Below are 16,764 nucleotides of genomic sequence, written 5' to 3' on the forward strand. Positions count from 1 at the left end.
GGATCCGTGAAGGCGAGTCCCACCGCCGCTTCCTCCGCTTCTTCTGCGCGCTCGGACGCTACACTTGCCGACATGCGCATTTTGCCTCTCGAATGAATGACCGCAACCGCGAATCGCGAGCTTTCGGTGTATTCAGTGGCGTCCACAAACCGTCTCCCCGTTTCGTCTCCGTGGGTGTGGAGGATAGCTCTGGCCCTGGCCACTCTTCTTTGGTTGTGTTCCGGGTGGACGTACCGTGGAATCAGGTCGACTCTAAGCGTTTGTCTGATCGCGTCCGGAATGGGGACTTTCTGGCCTTATGTGAGGTAACGGATGCCGAGACTTTCCATGATCTGGCGTCCCGCTCTCGTGCCCGCTAATCATTCTAGTTGTGAAGTGCGCTGTGCCTCGGCAATTTCACTCGGCGTGTTGTGAAGCCCGAGCTGCACCAAGAGGTGCGCGCTCGTGGACTCGGACAGACTCCATTGCTATCTTGTACACCCTGCGGACGAGGACGTTGATCTTGGCTTCTTCTCCCTTGTACCATTTGTGGAATGCCGCGACGTACGCAATATGGCACATGGTGAAAGAGTGTATGAGTAGTGTGAGACTCGCCTCCCTCATTCCATTTCTTCTGCTAGTGACCCTCTTGGGGATTCTCATGGCGTTAGCAGTCCTGTTCTTTAGTTTAGCAATCATTTCCTCGTTGACGCCGTTGGGCTCGATTAACATGCCGAGGACCTTTATTCTCTGCTCTATCGGGATGGTTGCACCGTTTCTCGTGCGTAGTCTGATTTCTTCGTGTTCTCGCGTGGTCTTCGCCGCATTCCTACTACCCCCGGGAGGTCTGCACCCTTTGCGTGGGGCGGTAGAGTAGAAGTTGTGACTTTTTCGGCGAACATCGTAACCCCGTACCCAGAAGGTATTCCTCTATTGTGTCGGTTGCTAGTTGCAGTGCCGTTTCGATGTGATCGTCGCTGCCTTCGTGCATCCAAATGGTAATGTCGTCGGGGTATATGGTGTGCCTGACGTCTTCGAGTTCTTGCAGTCTTTCCGCTAGCCCGATCGTAACCAGGTTGAAGATGCACTGCCAGTCGCTGCGGTGATTTCGGTTTTAAATTTTTTGACTCAATATATCGCGAAATGAAAACACGCATTGGGCTGCACTCAAACTTCGGATTAGGGAGTGTCGTAATCGACGGACAATTTTTTTACGCGCAAGCGTAACAGGCCAGCTCTGTAAATCGGCGCTGTTTCAGGCCGCGAAGCTTTCTTTGCAGCACTAAGGCTGTTCTATGACTAATGTTGTTCATACTTCGTCTTATATTCTTTACAAAGTTATTCCTTAGAATATGGAGAATGACAGCACACAAAAATCATGAAACAAAAGACCGACAGCGCATGCCTTTTATGTTGAATTTTCTTAGACTGAAATAATAAATGTGCAGGACAATTGCAAAATATCGGCCCGTGCTAGAGGCCGCATTTCAACCAGAAAGCTCACCTACGTGCATAGCACGTACTGCCACCGTTTCCCGGTAAGCATTACGCTTACATAATCTGCAGTTTCCGGGAAGCCTGAGAAGAAGTTAGAGATTTTTGAATGCTGTCGTGTTTCGCTCTTAAAGGCGAAGGTTAAGATTACTACTCTTGCATTTATATATAACTTATGGGTAATAATATAGACGTGGTCATTTTAGGCGCAAGCGTAACTGACCAGCTCATTAAAGCGGCACGCTGAGCACGTGGCAAATCAACGCCACCTAGAGGAATATGCAGACCACGTTGAACGAAGCGCAGATGCAGGAACAAGGCCAACCGTCGCGGAGGAGGAAGGTAGGTGGAAGCACGATGGGTTGGCCTCCTCTGGCAGTTGCTACAGGTTTTTATGCGATGCATACGTACCGTGTTCATCATGCGATAAGATTGCCCTTGCGCGCCGTTCGCTCTGTGTGCGACCGAAGGCGTGCGACGATGAGCCGACGTTGGCAGCTCAGTCTCACGTGCGCAAGAAAAGGAAGCGCGCCGTATTCCGTCGTGCACATGGTACCGGGGGAGGAGAGGGAGGGGCGGCGTCGTACTTCGGCCGCGCGGGCTTTATTTGGAAAGCGATCTGCTTTGGGGGCACAGTGCAGGTGGACCGACGGCTCGTAGCTTTGCGTGCGCTGTGTTCTCACCACTGAGTTTGAGTTGAAGCGATAAACAGGACGAAGGTCACTACGCTCGCCGCTGCTGGCGCGATTCCTCACAGCAGCCTTTTCACAGCGATCGTCCGCGGTCATCGAGTCTGAAGTTTTCATGCGTGTCTGTGGGTGCTGACACCATGCTATAGGCAATTCAGATAGTAAGCGCATGTTTAGAACGGGGCGTTTTATATATACCCCAGCGGCTTCTGCGCCTGGCGTGACTACACCAGCCCTGTCTTGAACACGATTTGCGATGCGGACAGTGTAGGCGTCTAGGCGTACCGAGGGTCGAAAGCGTGGTGCGCGCTATAGCACCTACACGCTTGCGCATCACCCCGTTCACGAAGTGAAACGTCACTTTAACTTTTTATCTTTTAGAATTTCATTTTTCTAAAGCCGCAGTTCACATGAACAGTCGTTACGTAGTAAACAGAAGTCGTTTTCCTACAGGGTTGCCAACAACCGGGGCCAGCGCCACATCGAATAACTTGCTCCTTGCGCGCGTCTCTATGACGAATCTTTTACCGTGCAAACACTCGCGAGGCCCAATCTCCGCGCAGACAACGCTCGCCAATGCCAGCGCTGGCTCCTCCCCGTCTCGAAGGAACGAATTAAATTCTGAGCTTGTCGCCATCGGCCATCCGAAGCACGTGTGCTCGATGCAGCAACAGGGCAATCCGATGAGGCAATGCGAAACCCCTTACAATACGAGCGTCCAAACTTTGAACATCGTACCTAGCTTGCAAATGAACGTGTTCGAGGCGAGTTGATCTGCTCCGTCACGGTACCCACGTGTCATCGCCGAACACTTATTGCCTCTTGGCAGACATACGCGCCGTTCGATTCACGCGGGGCGTAAACCAGTTCCGCAACGTCCTTCCCTCGCCCGTCTCTGTCTGACTTAGTTTTTTCTTTCCTTCCTTTTTTTTTTGCGTGTGCGCGTGAGGTGGAAAGGCCATGACCGCGGTATACGGGTTTCAAAACACTACAGCGTGAGTGGAGACACAGACCTCTTGGCACCATCGCGGCCTTCGTTTTGAGGCTAATTTGACATCGCTCTTTTATTCTATCCTTTCTTTCCTTGACGACTATTCCGCATTAAATACCCCGCGCATGCGTGACTACCGTTCAGTTTGAGTGAGACACTAGGCGAGATCGCGCGTGCACTCGTGATGGCGGCCAGTCTTCATTTGGGCCTGCTCGTTCTGGGCACTGTGTCACTGCTTGGTGAGTTCAGCTCTGTTCTTGGGGGACGATTGTGTTCTTCCACTTATTCACAGCGGATGACTCCCCCCCCCCCCCCCCCCCTTTAGTGCAGTACCACGCAACCAAAGTCTACTTCATTGAAACGTCTATCGGCGAAATCTTTCGTCAGCAGGGTAGTGTTCGTTACGTCGGATACGAAACCATAAATATTGTAGAAGACAGCTGTTCACATTCAGTTTCACCGTCTTCTCCTCCTTCACCTGCCAGCGAAACTCACGGTGTTAAATGTAATGAATTCTCACTTTTCGGTACCAAAGAGTCAATCTGGGCAGAAATATGTCTTCCCGAAAATTTCCTTTGACGCAAGTACGCACGTAGATGCGAAAGCTAAACCCAGGGAAGATTTTCTGACATGGTTCACTAGTTCACGTGTTCGTGCGAGCGACTCGTTCGTACGTATACTCGGCGAAGTTGGCGAATACGTGACTCAGGCAGCCTTAAAACACAGTTACACGGCAACGTGTTTTTACAGCAAAGCTGTTCAGGACTAGTTTCCCAGGATCGTCTCCGTGTGTCCGACACAAAACTCAAGCCTTCTCCTCCGTCGTCCATGTCAGACGCGACCTGCATTCGTGCCGTCGAGTACGCGCCGTGAGTGACTCGGCCTTACTAGAATAAAACATCATTACGTGGGCCGATCCCGAAGATAGTGCAATGCTGGGCCGACCCGCGGTACAGGTGAAGCAGGTGTTAAGCACTCCCCATACGTGCGCAGATCCCAAAGATAACTTTAGATACATTTTTGAGATATAGGCTTTTGCATTTTTCACATTTTTGTGCACTTCCGCAGTTATCATTTTGTTACATACCGAAAAAACAATTCACTATGTATTGACTATCCTAGTAATGTACATCAAACCTGCACTTAATTCTCTGCAAAAGAGTGTGTGTATTTTTTCATTAGAGGAAATTGTAAATTTTTCTGCCTTATTTGTTCAAAATCATTATATTGTACATATTTTTGTTCAAAGAATGTGGGTATTTAGTAATTGACATATATTTTCTGATGTATCTGTTCCCTTTGAATACTAATATACTGGTATTGTATTTTACCATTGGCATATATGCGAACTAAAACGTGTACTTATGCAATGTATTTATGTGTTTTTTTGGCTGCCAAGGATAGGGGCAAGGACTATGTCAAGCTGCTACTTAACAGCTTTGTGTTCTTGTCCTCGCATTCGTTAGGTGCAGATGATGTAATGAATGCCAAATTGATTGATTGATTGATTGATTGATTGATTGATTGATTGATTGATTGATTGATTGATTGATTGATTGATTGATTGATTGATTGATTGATTGATTGATTGATTGATTGATTGATTGATTGATTGTGCGACGCCGGGCCGACCCGCAGCGGAGGTGCAGTTCGCCATTGAGGGGCCCACATACGCAGCTTTGCTGGTCAACGTTCACAGAGCGGAAGGGCGCCGAATTTTTTTTTTTTTTTTTCGATTGCGCTCGGTAAACATGTGACTCAACAAGACTGGGAACTGCAAGCACGCTCATGCAATTATGTGGGAAAAAGTGAAATCTCAAAGATGGTCAAGAGTGTTGAAAAAATTATGGGGTTTTACGTGCGAAAACCACGATCTGATTCTGTGGCACCCAGTAGTGGGAGACTCAGGAAATTTTGACCACCTAGGGGTATTTAACATGCACCTAAATCTAAGTACACAGGTTTTTTCGCATTTAGTTCACATCGGTCACGAATGTGTAACGCAAATGTTTAAGCGTTAGGCTGATGTGTGAGCTAGGCGCAACGACGTCTGTATGGCGACGACTGTATGATGATGATTACGTGATGATGACGACGTGAGGACAATGACAGATGTACATTGGCATGATGACCGTACTTAGAAGCCATCTCCCATTTCAGCTCTCATCGAAATGATTTCGGTGCAATGCTGAGTTTGCAGCAGGGATTTGTATGTTCATTGCCCTTTTTTATTGCCACCCTAAGTTCTACTAAAGAGTGAAATATTGTGCTCTAGTATCGTTATCTGAGGATAGGGAATGCTTGAGACTCTGGTCCTTTCCCACAACGTTGATTGTATGACTAGTCTCTACACTCAGACGCTGAGCGATACATATGCGGATGGAGCAGCACGAGTCAATCGAGGACAAGGCTATTCTTTTGCAACCTTAGCCTCTTTACCGGAAGGCCTTCCTCGGCAGGGGCACTGAAAACGCATCGCAGCCGTAGTCTTATTCCTGGATAAATAACCTACAACTATCTGCTGCTATATATGTCTCGTTGTATAGAAGGTTACTTACCCTCAATACTGGCTGCGCCATTTCGGAAATCAGGTTTACAGTGAATAAAATGATTGTTTTTTGTGTATCACGACGCGGGCATTTGATGCCTACAGTCTGGTCATAATACGCTGGGAGCAACTTCAACATAGAAAAGGGTTAGTCAGTCATAGTTTCCTTTAGAGGATTTATTGGGACTAATATTATAAAAACTTTGTATTTCATTGGCTTTGCATAAATAGTTCTTGTCCTTAATTTAGGTGAATAAATTTTGCGATAAAAAGCATTTACGCTCACGTATTGTGCAAAAATGTAAATCAGAATTTCTGGCTAAGTGGTAAACAGGGTCGTGTTTGTCTTGTTTTTGCAGTTGCCAATTTCTACAATGCGCTGCGATTTAGTAGTGTTTTTTTCTTTTGCAAGAAAGTAAAGGCTAGAAAAGTACTAAATAACATTTACCATAACGATCTGCTTATTTCACTGAAACTCGCTTTGTTGAAGAGCCAGATATAATATATAGATGATAAACAAGGTAGTTGCTGGGAAATATATCTCTTCTGACACCACCGAGTACATTTTATAGCACATATTGGCTCTGGAATATATACATTAGGATGATGCCTTAGCATTATTCTTGGCTAACGTCTGTAACTTTCGCGTACGACGTGAAAGCAAGATGCGCGTCATCTGTCACAACGTGTCACAAACATTTCTGCAGCATGCGTACATGCATCTTGATCTTCGTGATCCAATAACATATAGCGACGGTCTTTCACGGTCACTTTGTCTCGATGTCTTCTTTACCCATTCCGAATTTCTCAAATTCACTGTCCAAACGCTGCTCATTCTGCTCGCCAACTCATGGCTACAACATCGGCGAGCAGAGACAAACGCGCCAGCGTGTCTCGAAAATCTAAGACCTTGCACAGGTGGCTCCGGTCGGCTGCGTGCAGAAAACAAACCAGTACTAGGAACAAGACTACTTGTTGGCGAGCTTCGCAAGAAGACCTGGTTCTCTTTACTTGACTTAGAAACCTTTATGACGCTGCTAGATGCCCAGCCACTCAAACTGCTCAATCGGAACTTCGCTACCACGCGTCCGTTCGCTGGGTCGGCCCAAAGCGCAATCATAGATAACTTAATGGAAAGCACTCATGTAACAAATATACAGCCGTAAGCACTACCCCTCTGTTTGCGCTGGCGATCGGCTCTATTCTCTATAAAATTAGGCGATTAAACGACAAATGGTGCCTAATTATCTATACCGCAACAAACATATATCTTCTAGATACTACGGCGAATCAGAGAGTGTGCCCCTATTTTTTATTATCAAAAATAAGGTACACATACGTAATTACAAATGTACCTACTATTCTACATACCTTACACAATTTTTTTTGACACAGTCGCCACACCGGTTCAATTTTTTCTCCCATCGCAGCACTAAATTTTAGATGCCCCTGTGGTAGAATTCGTCCGGCTGACTGTGCAACCACCGTCAGACAGCTGTCTTAGCTTGATGGTTGCACGTGAACTGCTGTTTTGCCAGGAACTTCTTCAGCGGACCGAAAATGTGGAAATAACTAGGGGCGAGGTCCGGACTGCATGTATGGTGGGTGGTCTATGCTCTCCCAGTAAAATGACCAGCGCTTGTCGGCAATTCTGATTGCCACACGTGGCCTCGCATTGTCGTGGAAGGCAACCGATTTTTACACATCGAGAATCCCTCGGCGTTTTCGCCTGATGGCAGCCAGCAGACGTGGCAGTGTGGCACACTAACCATCAGCATTGACTGTTACACCTCATTGCATGAAATCCAGCAGCAGCGGTCCTATGCGATCCCAGAAGGCCGTTAACGTCAATTTCCCGAGAGATAACCTTGAACGTTTTTTTTTTTTTTTTTTTTTTTTTTTTGTCGCAGGCGAACCCGGTTCTTCCCACACCATGCTGTGCTGCTTAAATTCCGCCGTGAAATGCAGTATCCACGTTTCATCGTCAGTAAAAAATGCGGTCCAGGAAACTTTCACCCTCAGCGGCATATCGTTGCAGATGATTCAGTGAAAGAATCATTCGCTTGCTTTTCATGATCTCATCCAACTGATTTGGCACCCACGGACACGAAACCTTCCAGTACGCTAAGGACCCTTTACGATGCCATAAATATTCCATACGAAATGCCAAGCTCCCGCGAAATGTCCTTGAGGTGCACAAGCTGATCCGCATTCACCGTTGCATCCACGCGAGAAATGTCGTCAGTCAGCGGCGCACGTGGCGTCCTCGAACAATCATTGTCATGCAATTCTTCACGGCCTTTTGCGAAACTCACAACACCACCCCCTCACACTTCTCAAAACGATAAACCTTTTCCCATACGTGGGCTGCATTTCACTGTAGGTTTCGATGGGCATCCGTCCTTTGCTCCATAGAAAACGAATCACACTTCGTTGCTCCTACGCCAGGGACGTGTGGAGCACAACTGCCGTCTTCAACAACTCACAGCGGCGCCGTGCCACGGAGCTACCGGCAGATAAGGCCTGGCCAGTCTAAGAAAGGTCCACCGCTGGGAATGGATATGTTGACTTCGCATTTACAGCCGTAATTTGGATAAAAAATATGGGCAATGATTTTCTTATTCACCGTCTTATACAGTATAATTTACTCATTAAAGTTCGCTCCCTCCATCTTTCTCACCGAGGTTTGGGGTATCTGTTTGGTTGGCTCCTTGCCGAGTAAAGCGGGCCGATCTTCTAAACAGTATAATAGTAAACTGGAACGATCCCGGAAATGGTACAGCAAAAACTGTACCGATCCTGGAAACAGCGCCATCCACTGCCTCGTGGGTCACGTGTGGGTCCTGTGGGGAAGGTGTCCGCGTCTTGCCGGTCAGGCACGTAGTCATTATGCTGCAAAACAGCATGGACAAGATGAACATTTTTTGTAGCTTTTAATTAACCGTTTCATGAAAGCTTCGCTACACAGATTCCGACATACAGTTGGATCTACTTGGCTTTCTTTTTATGTCCGTATAAAGCTGTACGTGTTAAACAAATTTCTTTCTTCCATCAAAGGGAACACCTTTGGCCCGCTAGGGGATTGCTCACTTGCATGATTTCAGGTATGAAACAGTTCCAGTAATGCTCTGGTAGGCTGTGGCGTTTGCTCGTCCACTTAGGTTTATTTTTGTCGTCATGGGTATTCAATGGATGGGCCACCAAATGGCCACCATTCCTCGATGAGGAAGACGCACAATATTATTGCACCAATAACTGCAGAGAACTGCGAGAGAGATGCAAGTAGGGACGAAAAGAATGTGATACTGTGGTCTCCGTGAGAAGCTAATAGTTGCTGCTGTTTTTTTTCTTCAATAATATCAAACAGGGTATGCACTGGTGCAGCTAAAGGGGAAGAGATAGACTGTTTGTGTGTTTACGGTGTCATAGAGGTACACTTCCTTCGTTGCTCATTTCATGGTGCTCACTGTTGCCTTCATTTGTGAGTTTATGTGCGAGTAGATGTGTGTGTGTGCGTGTTTTTTTTTAACTTTTTTAATCTCCTATGATATATTAGACCTGGCCAGCTTTCCCAGCCTTTCGCTTGGTTAACTTCTACAGTTAATGTTAGCATTTCTGTCACCAGCGCGCACATACTTTTACATACTGGCGCGTACACGGTCTAATTGTGAGACATTAGTGAATAATGGAGGCTGTGCGCACTATGGGTCGGCTATATAGTGAGATCTCACATACACAAATACCAGAGAAATTTGATGGAAGTATAGCCAACGTAGTAACTTAATTGGTGACTGCACCGTGCTCTAATGGGGAAGATATGGGTTCGCCGCCCACCTGGAATAAGTTTTCCTTCGTCCACTTCCGTTTGCCTCGTCGAGATTTCTACATTTCGAATTTCTACACTACAAGTAAAAGAATTTCCTCTACGATTTCTCCGTGACTTCATTTTCTGTTTCATTTACATGATTTAACTAACAATAAATCTAGCCCCTCGAATCCCTATATTCTTCTCGCTGATTAACCATCGCCTACTCTCCTTCTCCAAAAGGCAGATGCGAGTTGAAACTCAACGCCGGCTGTAAAGTCGAGACCCTGAGGGCTTGCGGAGACGACTACGTGCCGTATAAGAAAGGACCGCACCTGCACGAATCTGGACAAGAGTTCGACGAGGGATGCAAGTGAGTGACGCAGCAGAATTCATGTTCGTTAGAGAGGAGCAAGACCGCTTTTCTAATACGACCGGCGGTACTGTGGCTATGGCGGTGTGCTGCCTAACACGAGGTCGCGCGGTCAGATTCCAGACCGCGACATCCACATTTTGCTAGAGGCAGCATGCAAATACATTTGTGCAAGGACATTTAGCTCAATTTGAACAACTTTTGTTGGTCAAATTTATTCGGAAGCCGTCTACTACGCTGTCTCTCGTAGGTCACAGTGTAGCTCAGCGAGTTAGACTTCATAATTACTTTTTTAGTGAACTTGGTGCACAGTGACCCCCATATTCGCGGCATTCGCTGGCTTTGTCAATTTCGGATCAAGACAGCGCCTGACGTGAAGATGCTCAAGACACTCATCGTGTTTCCTTGGGCGCATTTACGTCACGCGTGGTCTTGGGCCTGACTTGGCCAAGACAAAGAAGAAGAAAGAAGTGGGAGAATCGCACTTCTTTCTATCTGCCCCTGTGCGAGAATCATCCACTTCATCATGCATGGCATTTCATAACTGCATAATATTATAATAATCCCACACGCATATGCAACGATTACTCAGCCATTTGCCAACGCATGTTTACACATTTTTACACATTTTTAGCAATATCATGAAAATCGAAAGATTACACATATATTGTGGCTGATTAGGTACCGCGTGTTACGACGTCTTGGCTTGGAGTTTACCCGTCGATGTCTCAACCGTGAAAGCCACTTCGCCGCCAATTCGTTTCTCACGGTTGCTGGTCCATGCTTTGGCGTTGTCGGAGCTTTTGCCGCCATCGTGCTTTCTTTCAAGGCGCCCTGACTGTTCTTTCGAATCGTTGCTGATTTTGGCGTGGCCTTCATGTTGCAGTCCTACCATGCGCGCTCCGTTTGTGCTTGGGCATCGATGTAGCCAACAAGGAACGGCTAAATCGACAGGGCGTCTCTTCAGCTCAGCGTTGGTGCACGTGGTTGCTGTTAATGTTCGAAGAGCTGTGGTTCGGCCCGGCGACTATTCTACGGCATGCGACTACCGGCATCGGTGCTAAGCGTACCGCTCTCCGAAGCAGATGATCCTTGAGGCTTGCGTTGTTGCCGCCGCTGTGCCTCGACACATGCTTCTCGATCGGCGCTGTCGTTTAGCTCCGAATGTGCTCTTGCTTCTGCTTACCGTCGACGTTGTTCCTGAACGGCGAGCCATCTTGGTCTCACGTTTGTGCCCACTCACTCTGCTTGGCGACGCGTTCCGGGACCGTCGGTCCCTTTTAACGCCACTCCTTATCCTGCTGGCGCTGCTGCTCGAGCACCTACTTGACGCAGTGCTTGGGTTTCTTGTACGGCACTTAAGCCGACTGCCACCGCTTCTCGACGAGCTCCTTGGTCGCCAAGCTACCTTAGCCGTACGGCTGTGTCCGCTAGCTATGCTTGATAGGCAGGTCCTCCGAATCCCGCCCGCGCTTCTGTCGCCAGCCACTGCTCGATAACTTGCCCCTCATATCCCGGTGTCGCCTAGCCCTGCTCGTGTCACCGGTGCTTGTCGAAGAAGTGTACTGTGAGGCGTGCCTCCTGTTGGCCGTGCGATTTTCCCCGCTTTTGTTTGCCACTGAACGAGCCGCTCGTTGAGTGCGGAACCTTCGTGGCAGTACGCTTGCCCCTTTTCATCTCTGCTCAACGACGGGCTTTCCCTTCCTCGGTGGTCTCTTCATGGCTGTGGGCTTGTGCGCCTGATAATAATCGTGAACGCTGTGCTTGATGACGCCTCGAGGTTGGCTACACTTGTCTCAAGTTTTGCTCCTAGCTGAAGCTTCGATCACGACGTGTCCTGGTGAGGCAGAACCACCGCTGTGCGCAGGTGCCTCCTGTGATGAGTCGGTAATTGGTCGAGCTTTCTTCTTTCTCGCCGGCGGCTCGTAAGTGAAGCGTGAGCCACGGCGTGTCGTCCTTCACGCCCGAAAAGGCGCAGGCTGCGGTTTCAATCGCAGAGTATCACGCAACCGTATGTCATCTGTCGGTAGCTCACTTCTGGCGCTCTCTTCGTTGTCAGGGCTTGGCGGCGCTCAGGTACTGGGCCCGGCAAGATGGGCGATACGGATCGGCTCCTGCGGTTCCAAGCAAGGGCTGGATTAGGGGTGGCGGAGAGACGCACCAGCGTCCCCGCGAGTGCGTTTCAGTGACCGCTGGAAGCGCGCAATACCGGCCTGACGCAGTGCGCGTGGCAGGCGTCACAGTCTTTTCCTATTCTTCACTGTGCGTTGCAATAATAGGCTGCAAACACAATGGCTCTCCCTAGAAATAATAGATCAAGTGTACCAGGTGTATTATCGCGCATCTCCGATTCTAGTGAAAGAAAAAAAATCAGTATATATCATCATCAGCAGCAGCAGCAGCAGCAGCCTGGTTACGCCCACTGCAGGGCAAAGGCCTCTCCCATACTTCTCCAACTACCGCGGACTTGTGCTAACTGTGGCCATGTTGTCCCTGCAAACTTCTTAATCTCATCCGCGCAACTAACTTTCCGCCGCCCCCTGCTACGCTTCCCTTTCCTTGGAATCCAGTCCGTAACTCTTAATGACCATCGGCTATCTTCCCTCCTCATTACATGTCCTGCTATGCCCATTTATTTCTTTTTCTTGATTTCAACTAAGATGTCATTAACTCGCGTTTGCTCCCTCACCAAATCTGCTCTTTTCTTATCCCTTAACCTTCATATATATCCCTTAACCTTAAACTTAATATATCACCTCCCTTTATTTCTCATTCCAGAGATGTCTTTATGGAATCAGAAATTTGACACCATGATCGAGCATGAGAAAAGCTAGGAAACGGGCGGCCAGTAGAAGTGAAGATCGCGCCCGAGAGTAAGCGGTGTGCACGACAGGAAGGACGGGTGCCGCGAAGCGGAGAATGCGGCGCAGGCATGTAAATTGGCGTAGGCCAGTAAATTGGACGAGCACAAGGGCGCGTATGCGAAATTTCAGAGGGACTTTCTGGACAGACAGCTGAGATTCAGCTGTGCAGTGTGCGACAGATTGTGGTTCGAGGGCGGTTTAATGGTGATTGGTAACGTTCTAGATATCGCGAAGCGGGAACGTAATGCGGATTTGACAGGTACCCCAGCTCCTGACTTAGCCAGCTGCTCAGTTTGGCTGCGTCGAGGGAGCGCTAATTGCCGTAGCGCGCATCGATCATTCGGTGTGACAAGTGGCTGCTCACATGTCATCTGACGCATTTCCGCGCCTGCGCAAAGTATGGAATAGTCAGTCAGTGTTTTGCGTACGCTAAGTACAGAGAGGACGCGAGTTCTGCGTACTGGCCGAAGAACGAGCTGCTCACGAGGCCCAACTTCGGGACCGCAAACCTGAGCGAGAGCGGAGGGCGGAACGAAACAGCGAGGAGCGTGCCGAGGCTGCCCGTAAGCGGCTGGCTTGACGGAAAGCCCCGCAGTTCGCGAAGCGATTAATGCGGCGCAATGACGGAGGTACCACGCTCGGAAGGCTGACCGATACTTACAGTGGTGCGGATGCGCAATTCCGCCGAGACTCCGTGAACAAAACGTGTGTCCTCCCTTGTGTGTGTGACCGATTGCGGCTTGAACACGACTTCTCGGTGATTGCGAGCGTTTCCCACCACGATGTTTACAGCTCCGCTGGCCATGCACTTTCGCAGGGCGAAATGCCTCGAATTGTTTAACGCAATTGTTTAACGTTAAGGAGCCCGCGTCGCAGAAAAATCCGGTGTCAGCATCTGACGTGCAGCATCTGACGCCAGAAGTCGCGTCATCAAAAAGATTTTCGAACCGCACATACCCAGGCCGTTCATGTGACGCAAGAAAGTCACTTAATTGAATTTATCAAGCCAAACTACGCGGCAAGAATCGCAAAATATGACTTAAAGACAACCTACAGATATGATAGCTCTAGGATTGTAATTTGAATATAGGAGAAAACATATTTCGTTTTACGCGGAAACTCGAACAAATCCCTTTTCCAGCGTGTCTACAATGCACAGACCCGAGCCGGCGTCCGCCATTTGCACACGCCGGCGCGTAAATATGTCAGAGTGTACGGAGCAGCGCACCCGCTTCCTTGAAAGACTTCCAGATGGCGCTCGCCTCCGCCGCATCGTCCGCATCGCGATCCCTGCAAGAGACCGCGTTTCGACCAGAAAGCCCGCCTTCGTGCATAGCGTTAGCCGCGAGCGATTCCCGGTAAACATTACGGCTACATACGCTGCAGTTGCCGGGAAGCATGAGAAGCAGTCAAGGATCTTTGAATGCTATCGCGTTCCGCTCTTAAAGGCGAAGCTTAAGCGCCCTCCAAATTTTTTTACTGTACGATTGGATAAGGATGTAAATTTGTATCTGATTACTGCGCGCGAACGTACTAGCGCACTTTGCCCTCTTCTCAGACAAATGTGATCCAATCTGCTTCCAATAACTTTAGCTGCAAATGACAATCTTTCTAGTTCTGAAGATTTTTCCGCCCTCGGTTGCCTCTTTATATTGGGCATAAGATAACTGGTTGTCAATAAAGTAACACAACTGTTGCCAAAGAAAGAAAAGGACACTCGGGGCGAACCGATAACTGGTCTGAAAGATCAGATAAAAAAATTCGTAGGCATATATGCAGCATGGAATCGGCTGACGCAAGAGAGGTGCAAACATATTGATGAGTGTTCGATGGCATATGTACCCCCGATAGCACAGGCAACATATAGAAGTAGTTTGGTAGCCTAGAACTCTGTAATACCGCCAGTGGAAACTACGAATCAAGCAGAAGACACATGATAGGATTTCCCATGCATAAGGTAGGCGAGTATTTTATGGTTATGACTGTACGACAATTAACTGTTCGCACTACGCAATACTTTTTTTCCCTGTACCTAAGGGTGCTAAGTTTGTTCTGTTGGTTGGTTCTCTTCTCCTCAAGCGGCTATATCGAACTGTTAAGGGATGAAGAGGAAATTTGGTTGTGGCAAATAAACATGGTGATAGCTAGCTGCTACATAGGACATGAAAACAGGCTGAAAAACACTTTAAGAGCTACCACTGTCGGGCTATCTTTTCTGACCACCTTCTCTGTACCAGGTGCTCCCAATTTTCAACTACACTTCTCTCATCGCCGCTGAATTTCAAGCCCACTGACTTGCACAATAAAAAATTTCTAACAGCCTTAAACTTAATACCACGAGTCATGGGAAAAGTCGACCCACTTATGGGTGCAACAATTTTTACTCTGTCACAGCCTCATCCAACAAGTTTTATTCGGCTCCACGTGGTTCCAAAAATCAGAGCAGTAGTGCTTTCAACGCGACGCAAGTCATATGGAATGCCCTATTGTACCATCCGACGTACAACAAAGCTGTTAGCCTAATCACTCTTACAATGTGTCAGTTTTACAGCGTGTGCCATAATATTTCGGTGCATATTTCATATCTCTATGCTCCTTTACATGTGACCTGTGCTTTAATTCTAGGAAGGACAGGACGCAGATCCCTTGCACGCTCAAGTTCATCAACGAATGTACTGATGGATTACCGAAAGCCTCGGCACTGGTGGCGATAAAGGCGTTGGAAGAGAACGTCGAGGCCATATGCAACGTTGGTTCGGATCCGTACAAAAGTAAGTGCCATTTGTTGCATCTCAGCATTTATCGCAGGCATCCCGTAAGCATGTCTGGAATAAATGCTCAAAGCGCAATCACAAAATAGCGTTTTCTCCAACCCGTTACGCAACAACATAGAGTTACGAGAATTTCACGCATTTCACTCTATTGCAGATAAGTTCCACAAAATTCCGCAAGGTGGAGGAGGAATCATGAAAGAGAAAATGTGTCCGCCACTCGAGAGCAGCGGAAGGTGTAAAGGAGGCTATCAGAAAACAAAGCTGCGCAGTATAAACAGAAACAGCCCTGTTTCGAGGAGTTTGTGATCACATTTATTCGGACATATGCACCAAGCTAATAGTCAACAGATAATCAATGAAACTTAGCTAATAAAAATTGTTAATTTTATCGCACAACTTCAGAAGCCGACTACATATCTAAATTTTCACCACTGGGAACGATCGTTTTGTTTCAAATTAATATTTTTTTTAATTAGAAATAGTCAACGCCGAAAGACACAACACATGGCAATCTATGTGCATTGTAAAGTTCTTAACTAGAAAAGTCTCAGGCGGTGAAATGCGTCTCACGGTTGCCATTTGTCGAATCTGTGATTGGAAATGATGTTCTTCTCTCAAAATTGCTGTCACCGGAGCGTCAGTACGATGTTTGTTCTAAAGCACATATAAATCGGAAGCCTGCATAAAATAGTGCGAATACTCGTTGTCTAATATTACTGGTTGTACGGCTGTTAGAGTGATACTGAACAATAAGATCAATTAGTGCAAATTCAAAGCCGAGCTGGAAACAGTAGTGGGCAGCACTTGTTCTCACATTGCAAAGAGTTACTTGCAATAATACCTGGAGAATAATCTGGCGCCACCGTTCTAAACGCGCACTGCACCAACCATGAACATGCCGAGACATACGGGGTTCCACTTGTGTTTGACTTGATTTGGCTTGAAGCGTGGTCGTGGCTAAACAAACACAGTTTTCATTCAATAAAATGCCCATAAAAATCCTTGCGTCTCCAACAATTCATCCTTTGTCAACGAATTATATAGCACAAGTATGCGAAGAATACGGAAACCCACGATTAAAAACCGACGCGATGTCCCGAAAGACGACGACGTGTCCCTGCTAAGGCGGCTGCTCATCAATCCTCTGAAAGATCTCGCCGTCCGCGAAAAATACGTTCCATACTTCAAGAGACTACACCTCATGCCATCCGAGGACGCTCCGAACGCTCACGCGCTGTCTGGTTTTC

At 47.7% G+C, this 16,764-nt stretch overlaps 1 protein-coding gene across 1 annotated transcript in view; it reads left to right on the top strand.

The window, feature by feature from the left end:
* Positions 1-2,767: 2,767 nt before the first annotated feature.
* Positions 2,768-16,764, top strand: part of LOC126534600 (uncharacterized) — a 35,362-nt gene continuing 21,365 nt past the window's right edge. Inside the window, exons 1-3 of the mRNA XM_050181874.3 lie at positions 2,768-3,392; positions 9,750-9,879; positions 15,369-15,514. Coding sequence (XP_050037831.1) covers positions 3,338-3,392; positions 9,750-9,879; positions 15,369-15,514 — 331 coding nt within the window. The 5' untranslated portion in view covers positions 2,768-3,337. The remainder of the gene's footprint in view (positions 3,393-9,749; positions 9,880-15,368; positions 15,515-16,764) is intronic.

Source organism: Dermacentor andersoni, chromosome 7, assembly GCF_023375885.2.
Source record: "Dermacentor andersoni chromosome 7, qqDerAnde1_hic_scaffold, whole genome shotgun sequence".
NCBI classification, from domain to species: Eukaryota; Metazoa; Arthropoda; class Arachnida; order Ixodida; family Ixodidae; genus Dermacentor; species Dermacentor andersoni.